Raw genomic sequence first — 18547 nt, 5'->3', positions numbered from 1 at the left:
CTATCCAAGAGCACTTGATATTTTTCTACTTGCTTACATGTGACTTTATTTGTGTGGAAAGTGTTTTGTAGTCTTGCTCATATAGTTCCCAACTTTCCCTTGGCAAATAGCTTCTCAACTATTTTATATTATTACTAATTCTGAATCCCAAAGAGATTATTAATAAGGGGAAAAGAACATTCACAAAAACATTTAGAGCAGCTATTTGTGGTGATAAAAAAAAATTAGAACCTGAGAGGATGACTATCAACTGGGGAATAGCTGAATAAGTTGTTATATATGAATGTAATGAATTACAACTGTTCTATGAGAAATAATGAACAAGGGGCAGCTAGATGGTGCAGTAGATAGAGCACCAGTCCTGAAATCAGGAAGACCTAAGTTCAAATCTGACCTTGGACACCTAACACTTCCTGGCTGTGTGACCCTGGGCAAGTCACTTAACCCCAATTGCCACAGAAGAAGAAGAAGAAGAAGAAGAAGAAGAAGAAGAAGAAAAATGAGCAGATTTCAGAAAAACCTGCAGAACTACATAAATTGAAGCTCAGTGAAGTGAGCAGAACTGTACACAGCAACACCAACTTTATGTAGATGATCATCTCTGATAGACTTCAGTCTTCTCAGGAATATATTCATCCAAGAGAATTCTAATACGCTTGGGATTGAAACTATGAAGACTGAATGCAGATCCAAGCATACTATTTTCACCTTTTTTTTTTTCTCATGGTTTTCCTTATTTATTTATTTTTCTCACATAATATGGAAATGTTTTAAATGATTGTACATGTATGTATAATCTATATGAAATTGTTTAGGAAGGGGAAAGGGAGAAAATTTGGAACTTAAAATCTTACCAAAAAATGGTGAAAATTATCCTTATATATAATTAGAAAAAAATAAAATATTGCTAAGTCGGAGGAAGGACATTAAAAATTATCTTTACATTTAATTTGAATAACTGGCATAATAATAAGGGCTAGTATTTATGATGTGGACTTTAAACATCATGATAAACATCATTTGTTCCTCATTATCAGGATGATGAAACAAGACCATGTCTTATTTACACAGAATGATGTGAAGTTGAAATTTACTTGGTACCGTAATCCATTCTGTGTCCAATCTTGCAAGATCTTTAAATACCTTTTGCCCAGAAGTGTCAATCTCAATTCATTCCTCCCTAGTTCCAGTCGCCCCACTCCTCCATGTCCCCTGGTTATATGATTATTCCCCCAAACCCAATTACTCAATCACTATGATTGCCAAAGATGTTATATCAGCTTGAGCTAGTAAAGATATTTTCATGTAAGATAAAGTGTTCCTGCTGTTTGAAAGCTTTCTCACATACATTCTTAAGATTTAGATTTCTCACCAGTATAAATTATCTGATATTTCTTAAGGTTTCAACTGCACAAGAAAATTTTCTCAAGTTTTCATTTTTTATTATGTAAAGTTTGGATTTCAGCTATAGTCTGCTTCAACATCAGTACATTCAAAAGAGTTCCCTCCAATATGAATTAATGTTTTTTAAAAGTTTTTATGCACTTCCTTACATTGTTACGGTTTCTCTCCAATATGAAATCTCTTATGTAAATTTAGATTTCCCTTACATTTCCATTACATTACATTCCCACGTTCATTACATATATAGACTTTCATATCAATGAGTTTTCTTATGTCTATTAAAATGTCCATTATGTTTGAAGGCTTTGCCACATTTATTACATTTATAACATTTTTCTCTAGTATGAATTTTCACATGTCTATTTAGATGATTTTTGTCTCTGAAGACTTTTCCACACTCATTACATTTAAAGGGGTTCTCTCCAGTATGAATTCTCTTGTGTGCACTAAGGCTTCCCTTCCGCAGGTAGGTTTTTCCACAGTCATTACATTTAAAGGGTTTCTCTCCAGTATGAATTCTCTTATGTGCAATAAGGCTTCTTTTCTGCTGGTAGGCTTTTCCACACTCATTACATTTAAAGGGTTTCTCTCCAGTATGAATTCTCTTATGTGCATTAAGACTTCTTTTCTGCTGGTAGGTTTTTCCACATTCATTACATTTATGAGGCTTCTCCCCATTATGAATTGCCTCATGTATATCCAAGCCTTCTTTAAACCTAAAGATTTTTCCACATTTATTACATATGTATGGTTTACCTTCAGTATGAATTTTCTCATGCCTCTTAAGGTGATCCTTCCGAGTGAAGCCTTTTCCACATTCATTACATTTGTAGGGTTTCTTCTCAGAATGACCTGCTTCATGTGCCTCAAGACCTTTCTTAAACCTGAAGGCTTTTCCACATTCATTACATTTATAGGGCTTCTCCCCACTATGAATTACTCCATGCACAACCAGGACTCTCTTTAAGCTGAAAGCTTTTCCACATTCTTTACATATATATGGTTTTTCTCCAGTATGAATTTTCTTATGCATCTTAAGGCTATCCTTCCGGAAGAATGCTTTTCCACATTCATTACATTTATAGGGTTTCTCTCCAGTATGAATTCTCTCATGTTCATTAAGGGATGCCTTGAATCTAAAAGCTTTTTCACATTCTTTACATTTATAAGGTTTCGGAGAAGTATGGATCGTCTTGTGTCTATTAAAGGTTTTCTTAAGGCTGAAAGTTTTCCCACATTCATTACATTTATAGGGTTTCTTTTCAGTAGGAATTCTTTTCTGTTGAGAAAGATATCCTTTCTGGCTAAAAGTTTTGCTATCATTATTATATTGTTTAGTAGGCTTTTCTTCCAGAAGATTTTCCTGATGAACAGTAAGGTTGTAACTGGAAGCCTTATCACATTCACCAAATTTAGGAGATTTCACTAAAGTGTGAATTCCTCCATGTACACTAAGGCAGGAACTGATGTTACATTCATTAATTCTATGAGGTTCTCCTTGAGAACACACTCTATGGTAATGATTCAGTTTGGACTGGTGACTGAAAACCTTCCTGTATTTATTAAACTTACAAAGGTTCTTCAATATGGAAATTCTGCTACATGAAGTTTTGTTGTGCTTAACTATTACCTTCATGGACTGTCTTTCTAGATTGTTTGTCTGTTTTTCTAATTCAGTATCATGATTCCAAGCTGCTCCCAATTTAGATTTGTAGAAATCATCCTTTATGAGTCCTTGTCTGGATGTCTCTCCAGTGGTAATATACTGTTTTAGAGTTGACTCCTTGGTTTCACATTCTCTTTTTTCAACAGGGGAATCTGAAAGGAACACAAAAAAGTGTCAGCACCCAGTGCTCAATGTTGTGGGGAAAAGAAAACTACTTTATGCTCAATTCTAGATTCAGTCACCTCCATTAGGAAGAAGGGTAGAGACCGATTTGGACAAGGTAGAAGAAAAATGATCAAGAAGGAGCTGAAGCTCAAAAATAAGTGAGGGGAAAGTAACAGCACTGCCCAAGACTTCAAAACTGTTAAAATTTTTATAGAGAAAAACAATAATTCTAAAACCATAGATGATTACATTTCAAGTTGATCTCTGATAACACTGAAGAAGAGATAGTGATTGAAGCTATGAATTTATAAAGAGATTACCTAGACCAAAATAGGTTTCTACCTTCTATGAAAGTTATAGCTTGGGAGCTGCCTAGAACATTGAACAGTGAGGTGTGACTGCCATACTGCACAGAGCACTGAACCTCCACTCAAGAAGACTCATCTTCCTGAAAAGACACTTTCTAGCTGAGAGACCCGGGTCAAGTCACTTAATCCTGTTGGCCTCAGTTTTCCATCTGTCACATTATCTGGAGAAGGAAATGGTAGACCATTCCAGGATCTGAAAACCCCAAAAAGGATCACAAAGTGTTGGACAGGACTCAGGATCTTAATAAAAAAAAGAGCATTGAGAGATGAAATGAATTGTCCAATGTCACACTTAGTGTTAGAGGCAGGCTCTGAACCCAGGTCTGATAACTAGGAAGCTGGTGCTCTTTGTATTTGGTAACAGTTCAGCCCCTTAGAGCTTGCTTTCATGTCCTATGTTTTCATCTATTAGGAAAATCCCTAAATTTGTTGAGATAGAAAGCCAAAGTGTAAATATCAGTTGTGCTACTTATTAGGTAAGTGACAATGGACAACTTAAATGTTATGGAATTTCACAAACCTTCCTCTAAAATGGGAATAAGAGAAACACCATACATTCCAAATATTGCTAAACATCAGTAAATATGCTATTAGTATATTTGTTATCCTTATGATTTTTAAAGGAAATTAGTCTTTTAATTTTCTAAATTAAAAATTTTAATTTTCATAACATATGCAATAATTTTTAACATTCACCCTTGTAAAACCTTGTGCTCCAAATTGTTTTTTCTCCTCCATTCCCCTAAATCCCTCCACTACGCAGCATGTATTCCAATATCTGTTAAACATGTGTAATTCTTCTATACATAATTCCTATAGTTATCATTAAATTCAGTAATGACATTAATTACAATTTTATATGAAGCAGTGGAAATTGAAGATGGGAAGGGGAAAGTAGGATGTAGATAGAAGGTATAGATGGAATCTTTATAGGATCTGTCACTGAAAAGAATGAGACAAATTGAAAGGAAGATAAAAGAGACAACAAGCTGGAGCAATGGTGTGATTTTTTAAAATAGACGTCAGACCTACACCTGAAAGTTCTTTTCCCTTTATCTCTCAAAAAAGACTCATCAAAGAGAAAAAATAATGTAAGCATTTACGAACAGAAAATTGTCGTAGAAATAAAGGACATTATCTAACATATATGTGAAAGGCTAAGCATGATCAAGAAGAATTACAGCTTTTTCTGAGACCAGAGAGAAATACAAGGGCAGATTTGCTAGAAAACCATTTCTTGACATGATAGGTGAGCTTACAGGAGGAGTGCAGGATGGACAACCACAGCTCCTCTCCTCAAGTGTATGGACCTTGAAAGAGAGCTCCAGGCCGAACATTTCCAAAGTAACTCACTCTAATGATCCAATCAACCTCAGTCCTGTCCCTGCCTAGATTTCTGGATCAGGAGTTTTTAGCTGCATCTGACCCTTTGTAAGCCCCTTTGAAGGTTTTTGGCAGAGATTCATATCTCAAAGGAGTTTGTCATTTCCTTCTGGCTGGAACTCAGAACTCTGAGGCTCCTTCAGTCCAGGGCTGGCACTCAGGTGTAGCAGGCCTGAATTCTGAAAGGGTGCACTTGAATCTAGGACAGCAGAGTGCTTGTAGATAAGTACCTACTGGGTGTGAGATGTTGGTTCTCTACCCACATACCTGCCATAATATAATGATGTGGTCTAGTTGGCATATGCTTAGGGTAATGTGGTGATGTGATGCTTTATAGCTGCATGTGCCCAGTATGGTGTGATGATGTAGTCGTACTGGGGTATTTAAGGGAGTCCCAGAGACAGTGGTTTCTCTTGGCCGAGGCAATCTCAGCCACAGAGAAGACTTCAGGCTCCAGACTCCAGAGTCCAGACTCCATCTTTGACCAGCCATGTATCTGGTCTCCTACCTCCTTCACTTCACTCCCCCACTAAGCTCAAGCCCTCAGGCTGATCCCAAAGCCCACCAGAGAACTAGTCTGGACATTACATATTAGCACCCAATGGGGACTAAGGACCAACATGCAGCTTGACTGACTTGATCTTAAGTTCACTGGAAAAATCCCGTGACCTGGAAAAAGAGTGAGTATTAAAATAGACAAGCAGGAATCTTTGGTAAGGGCTAAACTAGTAACTTTCATTTCTTAGCTGAAATGGGGCTAATACCGAGAGAAGAACCTCCTTCTTCTCCCCCACCCCAAGGGAAATATGAAGAAGGCTTAGTTAGGTTAATGAAGAGCCAAGGTGTGTTAGTAAAAACTAGGAGGGTATGGCATTATATGAATCACAGCCTTTACTGAACCAGTAACCACAACCCTATGCTACCCGTTCATGATTTTATCTCTCTGAGGTATGATTATAACAAGCTCTATTTGTCTGCGACAAACAGACCTCAAATCATTCATCGCCTACTCCTCTGATAGTCACATAGGCTTAGTAATTATTGCTGCCCTCATACAATCCCCCCTCGGCTTCATAGGAGCAATCCTTGATTGGATCTAATCCTTGGACTTTTAGAAACATTAGAGTCCACATCCCCTTGGTACTCAAAGGAAGAAAGATTAGAACTAGACAAGTGGAAACTACTGGAGAGCAACTATTTGAAGATTATGAAAATAATGGTCCTGATTCAATTCCTTAAGAAACATTCTATATATACAATATAATACAAATGGCTTTAAGGAATTATATAAGTTTTAGAATAAGGAAAAAGAAGAAAGAGCAGGAAGGGGAGAGTACTGATAAAACAGCTGAAAGGTTTGCAGAATTAGAAATTGAGTACCATAAGCACAGCTGAACAAGGAAGTGTGAGGAGAAAGAGGAAGAGGGGGATGGGACTGAACACAGCTGGTGGACATAACCAGGCAGACCAAGTTGAGTACCATGCCATGCCCCACGTCCCCATACCCAAGCAGGTGCCCTTAGTGCATTCCCCATCTCTTGACCTTCCTCCATCAATTTTGTCTTTATGGTCGGAAGTAGGAGGAAGAGTGGGAAGGGCAGTGACCCATCACTATCGCCCATACAGAAACCCTGCCCACCCCCTAAGACTTCATTACAAAAGGCATTACTTAAAAGCCCAAGAAGAAGGGCAGGATACAGCTGATTTGAGAATACAAACATATCCTGTGATTGAACAGCTTAACTCTTCAGGTCAAGAAAAAAGAAGATATACTCCTTTTAATCTGAAAATTATCAAAGATCTGAAGAAGGCTTACACTCTTTATGAGTCTACATCGTGTCATATTAAGATGTCATTACAGAATTCGACTTATGAAGTTTTAACCCCTAATGATTGGAAATTTATAGCAAGGATATGTTTAGAACCTGGACAAAACTTGCTGAGGCTTTCTGAATATAGTGAGCTCTGTAGGATACAAGCCCAACAAAATAGGCAAACTGGAGTTAATACACCAATCACCTGTGACCAACTAACAGGTATAGGTTCTTATGCAGAGGCTTAACCACAGATTAATTACCCCATAACAGCATATGAACAAATTGCTTTTGCTACTATCAAAGCATGGGGCACCCTCCCAGGTAAACAAGATAGAAAGGAAGCCTTCACGAAAATAGCCCAAGGTCCAAATGAATCCTTTGGTGATTTTGTGTGATGTCTGCAGATAGCTGTCATATGAACTAATAGTGAAAATGCAGTAACAGACATTATGATAAGACAACTTGCTAAAGAAAATGCTAATGAGGTTTGTAGAAGAATTATACTGGGACTATACAAAGATGCTCCTTTAGAGGGGATCATAAGACAATATGCCACAGTGGGCACAAATACCTTTTATACCCAGGCTATGATGCAGACTTCCCAAGATCTGAACATGGGAAAACAGGGACCCTTTTGGCAAGGGACTTCCAGAGAGACTTGTCAGTGCTTTCAATGTAGTAAAGTAGGACATCTGAAAGCTCAGTTTTGGCATAGAGATAGAATGAGAAAACAGGATGGGAGAACAAGACCCAAAACCCCATGTCCAAAATGCAACAGAGGCTTCTATTGGGCATCAGAATGTAGACTGACTCAAGGAAATGGGATAAGGGGCCCAGCTCCAGGGCCCCAGACAAAAAACACTTGGAGTATGATGGCAGCCAATGGTACACCCAGAGAGTCTTTAGAAGTTCAGTACTCAGACATAACCAATCAGCCAAGAAACAATCTGATGGGAGAAAGGGATTACACAATCAATCAGCCAGGAAGCAACATTATGGGAGAAAGGGATTACAATTGGGGAGAATAGAGTTGTATGCAGCTGGGACAATTGAGATACCCCCTGGAAAGGTGAAATCTGTTCCTCTCCAGCCTATGGATCCCTTGCCTCCAGGCACAGTAGGCTTGACCATTTCACCTCCTGAGAGTATGTACGAAACAGTATCCATCCACACACTGATGTGGGAAACTGGGGAATGTGTAGATAATATCCCAGTCACTAATACAGGTAGACAATGTGTGACTTATCACCCAGGAGAAGTAGTAGTATCAGGTTTACTGATACAGACTCCTAATAAGCAATCTAGTGATAGTCACCCAGATTCTTACTCCAAGCAACAAAATCCAGGAATATACTGGACAGCAGCTATGACAGCTGAACGCCCTATGCTCACTATTTATGTAAATGGCCTACCATTAGAAGGATTGGTAGACACTGGTGCAGATCGTACAGTCATTAGAGGGGCCAGCTGGCCCAGTCACTGGCCAAAGATTTAGGCAGACACCTACATGTATGGCATAGGAGGATCAATAGCAGCTGAAGTTAGTGCTACTCCTATGAGATGAACATTTGAAGGCGAAGAGGAGTTTTTACTCCTTTTGTAGTTGAAAAATCCCCATCAATCTGTGGGGAAGAGACATTTTACAACAATTAGGATCAAAAATGAGTACTTCGATTTTTTAGGCAGGGCTGCAGTTGAAAGCCTGCCAACACTTTCACCTGTTCCTATCCAATGGAAAACTGATACACCAGTGTGGATAAACAGTGGCCCTTAGCTAGCAATAAAATTCAGGCCTTATTAGATAATACAGGAGCACCTTGACCAAGGACATTTACAACCTTCTCTAAGTTCTTGGAATTCCCCTGTATTTGTTGTAAGAAAGAAATCTGGAAAATGGAGGATGTTGACTGATTTAAGAAAGGTAAATGAATAGATGGAAACTATGAGAATTTTTCATCCTGGACTTCCATCTTCTACTCATTTGCCTAGAGAATGGCTCTTTGGGTTATAGACATCAAGGACTGTTTCTATTCTATCCCTCTGGAAAAGGAGGATATGAAAAGATTTGCCTTTTTAGTGCCCAGGATTAACTTAGCTGAACCTTATAAAAGATATGAATGGACAGTTTTGTCACAGGGAATGAAAAACAGCCCCACTATGTATCAAATGTATGTTGCTGCTGTTCTTACTCCAGTAAGAAAAGCATTTCCAAAAGTTGTTATTACATTACATGGATGATATATTGAGGTGTTAGAAGCAAATGTTAGAAGCATATCAACAAAAGACCATAGAAACACTAAAGAACTACAAATTGCACATAGCTCCAGAAAAATTCAAAGGCACGCTCCTTTTCAATATTTAGAATATAAAGTATACCCTAAGGTGTTTACAGTACAAAAAACTTTCCTTAAGAACAGAGAAGCTTAACACCTTAAATGACTTTCAGAAATTGATAGAAGATATCCAATGGATGTGTCCAGTGTTAGGTTGACTCACCTATCAATTGCAACCTCTATATGACATTTTAAGGGGACACACTGCTTTAATCTCACCATGCCAGCTTACAAAAGAAGCTCAAGAGGCTTTGAGAGAAGTTGAACTGGCTTTATCCAATGTAGTTGAAAGAGTCACTCAAAAACCCTTGGAAATATCAGTTTTTGCTACACAAGAGGCATCCACAGCAGTCCTTCATCAAGGACACAGTGTAATAGAGTATATAAACTTCCCAGCACAACCAGAACAAAGCCTTACTCCTTACCCAGTGCTTGTGGCTAGAATTTTATTACAGGCCATTAAGCGAGCAGTACAATTATCTGGAATAAGTCCTGACAAGATATACACCTTTTATATCAATGCACAAATTAATGTATGCTGCAACACCATCCCAGAGTGGCAAGTTTTATTGGCCACAGCTCCAAATTTTACACACATGTCTCCATTAAAGATAATCCAACTAAAATAAAAATTTTAAATAGAAAAAAAAAAAATAATAAAATAAAATACAAAAAAAAAAAAAAAGATAATCCAACTATTACATAATTGGTGATGGATTCTTGAAGAAAAGGTTTCTAAAGTTCCTCTTCAAGGACCAACTACCTTTATAGATGCATCCAAACATAACATTTGTGCTGTATACTCTTGTGACTTAACTATAAAGCGAGTAGTCAGAAGTCAGCAGAATGAATTATATGCAATCATGCTAGCTCTTATTATCCAGGAGATATAAATATAATATCTGATTCAGCCTATCTAGTAGGTATGATACAAAGAATTGCCATAGCCCAAATAAAGTTTGTAGCTTCTAATATATAATATAACATAAAGTTTGTAGCTCTTTAAAGAACTTCAAAAGCAAGTGAAAAAGCATGCAGGTAAGATTTATATCTTGCTTGGCCACTCTCATAGAGGACTTCCAGGTCCTATTTTTGATGGAAATTCAAAGGGAGACAGCCTTCTAACCAGGTTAGTCAATACTCCTTTATTTCAAACAGCCCCCAAATCTCATTCTAAACATCATCAGGCTGTTCGAGTTTTCCATTTGCAATTTGGGATAACAAGATAGGAAGCTCGGAGCATAGTAAAAACCTGTACAACTTGCCTTCCTTTCCACGTTCCTACATTCCCTCCAGGTTGAAGAACCCTTGTCGTTTGAGACCCAATAAAATTTGGCAAGTGGATGTGATCCATTATAAATCTTTTAGTCATCTGTCTTTTATTTATGTTGTAGTAGACACCTTTTCAAGATTCACTTTTGCAACAGATAATGGACCTACATATACTTCTAAATACTTTACACATTTTTATGCACAGTATAAGATTTTACATATCACTGGCATACCCTTTAATCCTCAAGGACAGGCAAGAGTAGAAAGGAGAAACAGAGACATCAAGCTGCTCCTCCAAAAACAAAAGAAAGGGGGAGCCGCAGGCAACTCTAGAGAACTTTTAAACTTAGCCCTCTACACTATTAATTTTTTTCATTTTTGACAAAGATGCACTGACTCCAGCACACAGGTTTTATAACCCACCGGAAGGGCAGTGTCCAGTATGAGCAGCTCCACTATCTTTAGATGATCACCAGGTGATGTGGAGAGATCCAGAAAATGGTGAATGGAAGGAACCAGATAGGTTAACTGCTTGGGGGAGACGTTTTGCATCTTTACAGATGGGGAAGGAATCAGATGGGTGCCAACGAGCCATATTCACCTTGTCCATCGAAGAGAGGCGGAGCAGACCCTTGAAACGAAGGAGAAGACCCAAGAAATATTGGGTGGTTCTGTTGCTGATTGTGCCCACCATTGAAAGAGCATAGCAGTTATAGCGTTTGACTCATGGACATATTAAATTATTGGACTTCAAAACCCTCAGGAATCATTGTAATCCCTCAGACGTGATAAGATTGTTGTAGGACCTGAAAAATGACAGGAATCATTGGATTCCCTGAGACATGAAGTCATAGGCATAGACTGGTTTTGGACTATCTCTTGGCTAATGAAAAAAGTGTATGTATGATTATTTCTATACCTTCCTTCTAGGACTTATGTATATGTATATTCATATTGTTTGTTTTATCACTATGTTGATTCATGTTGTTTGTTACGTCACTACTAGCCTGAATTATATTATATGCTTGTGTAATACCTTCCCATGCTGATGGATTTATGTATACCTGTTTCAATTTTCAGCCTAGAGGAAACCTGCTAACAATATCTGGTTTGACTCCTCATTTCCCTTTGGTGATTTTCACTTTCCTTCCTGAGAAGTCAGGGAGGGCATGACCACCTGTTCTAAAACAAAAGAAAGCGGGAGATGTAGCGGGCAGAACTTTGGAGAAGTATATTTGAAAGAAGCTGTCAACTCAGTGGAATTGATGAGACAATAGTTATCTAGTTTACATATACTTGGTACTTAGGATGGTGATGTAACAGTTCTACAGTTGATGTAATAATAAAAGGGTATTTAAACTCAGGGCAAAGTCAGCCACAGATATTCTATGTTTGATCATCCTCGTGGTGGCTCTCCTGCCTCTTGCACTAAGAGAGACTACAGACTGGCAGAATGCTGGAAGAGACTAGGTCAGACAGTCAGACTAAATTAGACTGCTGGAGGGGATTGTGGAGCAGACTGGTTCAGATTGGGAGACTGAAAGAGACAATAAAGACTTTGGACTTTATTCCTCATGGTCAGACAGTCAGACTAAATTAGACTGCTGGAGGGGATTGTGGAGCAGACTGGTTCAGATTGGGAGACTGAAAGAGACAATAAAGACTTTGGACTTTATTCCTCATGGTGATTATTCTGCTGAGACCAAGGCTGGTCCCAAGGCCCTCCAGAAAGCTAGCCTGGATATTACAGGTTCTGATAAAGACCTCATTTCCAAAATATATAGAGAATGAACTCTAATTTATAAGTAATCAAACAATTCTACAATTAATAAATAGTCAAAGGATATAAACAGACAATTTTCAGACAAAGAAATTGAAACTATTTCTAGTCATATGAAAAGGGGTTTCAAATCATTATTGATCAGAGAAATGCAAATTAAGACAACTCTGAGATACCACGACACACCTGTCAGATTGGCTAAGATGACAGGAAAAGATAATGATGAATGTTGGAGGGGATGTGAGAAAACTGGGACACTAGTACATTGTTGGTGGAGTTGTGAACGAATCCAACTGCTCTGGAGAGCAATTTGGAACTATATTCAAAAAGTTATCAAACTGTGCATACCCTTTGATCCAGCAGTGTTTCTATTGGTTTTACATCCCAAAGAGATTTTTAAAAATATTTTATTTTATTTTATTTAATAATAACTTTATATTGACAGAATCCATGCCAGGGTAATTTTTTTACATTATCCCTTGCACTTGTTTCTGTTCCGATTTTTCTCCTCCCTCCCTCCACCCCCTCCCTTAGATGGCAAGCAGTCCTATATATGTTAGATATGTTGCAGTATATCCTAGATACAATATATGTTTGCAGAACTGAACAGTTCTCTTGTTGCACAGGGAGAATTGGATTCAGAAGGTAAAAATAACCCGGGAAGAAAAACAAAAATGCAAATAGTTCACATTCGTTTCCCAGTGTTCTTTCTTTGGGTGTAGCTGCTTCTGTCCATCATTTATCAATTGAAACTGAGTTAGGTCTCTTTGTCAAAGAAATCCACTTCCATCAGAATACATCCTCATACAATATCGTTGTCGAAGTGTAAAGTGATCTCCTGGTTCTGTCCATTTCACTTAGCATCAGTTCATGTAAGTCTCTCCAAGCCTCTCTGTATTCACCCTGCTGGTCATTTCTTACAGAACAATAATATTCCATAACATTCATATACCACAATTTACCCAGCCATTCTCCAATTTATGGGCATCCATTCAAATTCCAGTTTCTAGCCACTACAAACAGGGTTGCCACAAACATTTTGGCACATACAGGTCCCTTTCCCTTCTTTAGTATCTCTTTGGGGTATAAGCCCAGTAATAGCACTGCTGGATCAAAGGGTATGCACAGTTTGATAACTTTTGGGGCATAATTCCAGATTGCTCTCCAGAATGGTTGGATTCATTCACAACTCCACCAACAATGCATCAGTGTCCCAGTTTTCCCGCATCCCCTCCAACATTCATCATTATTTTTTCCTGTCATCTTAGCCAATCTGACAGGTGTGTAGTGGTATCTCAGAGTTGTCTTAATTTGCATTTCTCTGATCAATAATGATTTGGAACACTCTGTCATATGAGTGGTAATAGTTTCAATTTCATCATCTGAAAATTGTTTGTTCATATCCTTTGACCATTTATCAATTGGAGAATGGCTTGATTTCTTATAAATTAGAGTCAGTTCTCTATATATTTTGGAAATGAGGCCTTTATCAGAACCTTTAACTGTGAAGATGTTTTCTCAGTTTGTTGCTTCCCTTCTAATCTTGTTTGCATTAGTTTTGTTTGTACAAAGGCTTTTTAATTTGATATAATCAAAATTTTCTATTTTGTGATCAGTAATGGTCTCTAGTTCATCTTTGGTCACAAATTTCTTTCTCCTCCACAAGTCTGAGAGATAAACTCTACTATATTCCTCTAATTTATTTATAATCTCGTTCTTTATGCCTAGGTCATGAACCCATTTTGATCTTATCTTGGTATGTAGTGTTAAGTGTGGGTCCATGCCTAATTTCTGCCATACTAATTTCCAGTTATCCCAGCAGTTTTTATCAAATAATGAATTCTTATCCCAAAAGTTAGGATCTTTGGGTTTGTCAAACACTAGATTGCTATAGTTGACTATTCTGTCTTGTGAACCTATCCTTTTCCACTGATCCACTAATCTATTTCTTAGCCAATGGTTTTGGTGACTGCTGCTTTATAATATAATTTTAGATCAGGTACAGCTAGGCCACCTTCATTTAATTTTTTTTCATTAATTCCCTTGAGTTTCTCAACTTTTTATTGTTCCATATGAATTTTGTTGTTATTTTTTCTAGATCATTAAAATATTTTCTTGGAAGTCTGATTGGTATAGCACTAAATAAATAGATTAGTTTAGGGAGTGTTGTCATCTTTATTATATTCGCTTGGCCTATCCAAGAGCACTTAATATTTTTCCAATTATTTAAGTCTGACTTTATTTGTGTGGAAACTTTTTTGTAATTTTGCTCATATAATTCCTGACTTTCCTTTGGTAGATAGATTCCCAAATATTTTATGCTATCAACAGTTATTTTGAATGGAATTTCTCCCAAAGAGATCTTAAAGAAGGGAAAGGGACCTGTATGTGCAAAAATGTTTAGGGCAGCCTTCTTTGTAGTGGCTAGAAACTGGAAACTGGATGGAAATGAATGGAGAATGGCTGAATGAGTTATGGTATATGAATGTCATGGAATATAATTGTTCTGTAAGAAACAACCAGCAGGATGATTTCAGAAAGGTTTGGAGAGACTTACATGAACTGATGCTAAGTGAAATAAGTAGAACCAGAAGATCATAATACACAGCAACAAGATTGTATGATGATCAATTCTGATGGACATGGCTCTCTTCGACAATGAGAGGATCCAAATCAGTTCCATTTGTTCAGTAATGAAAAGAACAGCTACACCCAGTGAAAGAACTATGGGATATGAGTATAGACTACAACATAGCATTTTCACTCTTTCTGTTATTGTTTGCTTGCATTTTTGTTTTCTTTCTCAGGTTATTTTCAACTTCTTTCTAAATCTGTTTTTTCTTGTGCAGCAAGATAACTATATAAATATGTACATATATATATTGTATTTAACATAGACTTTAACATATTTAACATGTATTGGACTATCTGCCATCTAGGGGAGGCGTGGGGAGAAGAAGGGGAAAATTTGAAACAGAAGGTTTTTCAAGGGTCAATGTTGAAAAATTACCCATGCATATATTTTGTAAATAAAAAGCTATAATAAAAAAAATTTTTTAAATAATTAAAAAAACATATGCATGGACAATTCTTCAACATTAGACCTTGCAAAACCTTGTGTTCCAATTTCTATCCCCTTCCCTCACATCCTCCCCTAGATGGCAAGTAGTCCAATATATGTTAAACATGATAGAAAGATATGTTAAATCCAATATATGCATACATATTTATACAATTATCTTGCTGCACCAGAAAAATCAAATCAAACCAGTAAAAAAAAAAAAAAAAGAGAGAGAAGCAAAATAAAATGCAAACAAACAACAAAAAGACTAAAAATGCTATGGTGTGAACCACATTCAGTTCCCACAGGCCACTCTCTGGGTGTAGCTGATTCTCTTCATCACTGAACAATTAGAACTGGTTTGAATCATCTCATTGTTGAAAAGAGTTATGTCCATCAGAATTGATCATTATATAATAGTGATGTTATATACAATGATCTCTTGGTACAGTCGAGCTGGGGTATTTAAGGGAGGCTGAGAGACAGAGGTCTCTCTCGGCTGCGGCGATCTCAACCACAGAGAAGACTTCAGGCTCCAGACTCCAGACTCCATCTTTGACCAGCCATGTGTTTGCTCTCCTGCCTCCTTCACTTCACTCCGCCACTAAGCCCAAGTCCTTAGGCTGATCCTGAGGCCCACCAGAGTGCTAGCCCAGACATTACACTCAGGGGACTGCACCCCCTGCCCGCCTGGTTATTACTCACTCTCAGAAATGCATCTGGGGTCTTCTTTCCCTGAGAGCCAGGGGTCTTCATGTCTCTCCAGCTGAGAAATCACATTTGGTTTAGTTACTGGAAGCCCTGCTCAAGGAGAAATAAGTGGAAAGTGCTGAGAACACAGAGACACCTCAGAACTCAGTCCTGCCATCTTTGGCTCATCCCCATACTGGCCATTCCCATCCCCTAGAATTGACTAGTTCTGTCTTGACAATTACATATTTCATGTTTTTCTGGATAGTACAGAAGCTCAATGAGAGCAGAGCCCAATTTTTACCTTTGTTCTCTTCATGACTATCATAGTTCTTGGTACTCAGCCACAGCTGAATAAATCCTGATTGAAAGACTGAAAAGAAGTTAGCTTACCAAGAAAGATGAAGTTCTCATAGTTCTCCAGCATCACATCCCTGTACATGTCCTTCTGGCCAGGATCCAAATAGCTCCATTCCTCCTGAGTGAATTCCACAGTAACATCTTGGAATGTTAGTAATTTCTAAAACACAACAGAATCTTAGCATGAGAGATATCAGAAACTTCAAAAGCCATCTACTATTCTAAGGCGGGTAAGAAAGTAGGGAGACAATTGATAAATGGTCAAAGGATATGAACAGACAATTCTCAGATGAAGAAATTAAAACTATTTATAGCCATATGAAAATATGCTTCAAATCATTTTTAATCAGAGAAATGCAAATTAAGACAACTCTGAGATACCACTACACACTTGTCAGATTGGCTAGAATGACAGGGAAAGATAATGGGGAATGTTGGAGGAGATGTGGGAAAACAGGGACACTGATACATTGTTGGTGGAATTGTGAACACATCCAGCCATTCTGGAGAGCAATTTGGAACTATCCTCAAAAAGTTATCAAACTGTGCATATCCTTTGATCCAGCAGTGCTACTACTGGGCTTATACCCCAAAGAGATACTAAAGAAAGGAAAGGGACCTGTATGCGCTAAAATGTTTCTGGCAGCCCTGTTTGTAGTGGCTAAAGGCTGGAAAATGAATGGATGCCCATCAATTGGAGAATGATTGAGTAAATTGTGGTATATCAATGTTAGGGAATATTATTGTTCTGTAACAAATGATCAGCAGGATGAATACAGAGAGGACTGGCGAGACTTACATGAACTGATGCTAAGTGAAATGAGCAGAACCAGGAGATCATTATATATTTCAACAATGATACTGTATGAGGATGTATTCTGATGGAAGTGGATTTCTTCAACAAAGTCAGTTTCAGTTGATCAAGGATGGACAGAAGCAGCTACACCCAAAAAAAGAACACTGGGAAATGAATGTAAACTGCTTGCATTTTTGTTTTTCTTCCCGGGTTATTTATACCGTCTGAATCCAATTCTCCCTGTGCAACAAGAGAACTGTTCGGTTATGCACACATATATTGTATCTAGGATATACTGTAACCTATTTAACATGTATAGGACTGCTTCTCATCTGGGGGAGGGGGTGGAGGGAAGGAGGGGAAAAATAGGAACAGAAGTGAGTGCAAGGGATAATGTTGTAAAAAATTACCCTGGCATGGGTTCTGTCAATAAAAAGTTATAAAAAAAAAAAAAAAAAAGAAAAAGAAAAAGAAAGTAGGGAGACACTTGAAACTCAAAATGTAACCCAAAATGAAATGTTTTTTAAATTTTTATTTCCTTTTTCATATTTAATGCTAACTTTTTTTTCAAATATGCATGAAAAGATTTTTTTTTTGGCTGATGCAAATGGGGTTAAGTGACTTGCCTAGGGTCACACAGCTAGGATGTGTTAAGTATCTGAGGTCAGATTTTAACTCATAAACTCTTGACTTCAGAGGGTGCTCTATGCACTGTGCCACCTAGCTATCCCCGAAAAGATATTTTCCAACATTCACCCTTGCAAAACCTTGTATTTCAATTTTATTCCCTCCCTCTCCACCTCCTTCCACCCCTAGACAGCAAGTAATCCAACATAGGTTAAACATATTCTCCCAAACATATTTCTATCTTTATCACGTTGTGTTAGAAAAACCAGATCAAAGTGGGGGGGGGGGAAGGGGGGAATGACAAAATAAAACCAAGAAATCACCAAAAAAAGGTGAAAATAAGAAGTTTTGATCTGCATCTGGTTTCCATAGCCCTTTCTCTGGATGCAGATAGCTCCCTCCATCACAAATTCACTGGAAATGCCTTGAATCACCTCACTATTGAAAAGAGTCAAGTCCATCACAGTTGATCATCACATAATCTTGTTGCTGTGTGCATTGTTTTCTTGGGTCTCTTCTCACTTAGCATCAGTTCATGTAAGTCTTTCCAGGTTTTTCTAAAATCAGACTGCTTATTATATCTTACAGAACAATGATATTTCATTACATTCATATACCCTAATTTATTCAGCCACTCATTTTCCAGTTCCTTGCCACTTCAAAAATTTTTGCACATTTGGTTTCTTTTCCTTTTTTATGATTTCTTTGTGATATGGATTAAGTAGAGACACTGCTAGATCAAAGGATATGCAGAATTTTAAAGCTGTTTGGGCATTGTTCCAAATTCTACTCCAGCATGGTTGGATCAGTTCTTAATTCCACCAA

The 18547-nt window shown here is 37.7% G+C and overlaps 1 protein-coding gene across 1 annotated transcript in view; it reads right to left on the bottom strand.

The window, feature by feature from the left end:
* LOC127546390 (zinc finger protein 566-like) overlaps positions 1-18547 on the bottom strand; it is an 83817-nt gene that overhangs the window by 5481 nt on the left and 59789 nt on the right. The window contains exon 5 of the mRNA XM_051973523.1: positions 2915-3222. Within this exon, the coding sequence (XP_051829483.1) occupies positions 2915-3222 (308 nt within the window). The remainder of the gene's footprint in view (positions 1-2914; positions 3223-18547) is intronic.

The sequence above is a fragment of the Antechinus flavipes genome, chromosome 2, assembly GCF_016432865.1.
Source record: "Antechinus flavipes isolate AdamAnt ecotype Samford, QLD, Australia chromosome 2, AdamAnt_v2, whole genome shotgun sequence".
NCBI lineage: Eukaryota > Metazoa > Chordata > Mammalia > Dasyuromorphia > Dasyuridae > Antechinus > Antechinus flavipes.
The sequence above is the reverse complement of the archived record's forward strand: the minus strand, read 5'-3'. Positions and strand labels throughout refer to the sequence as shown.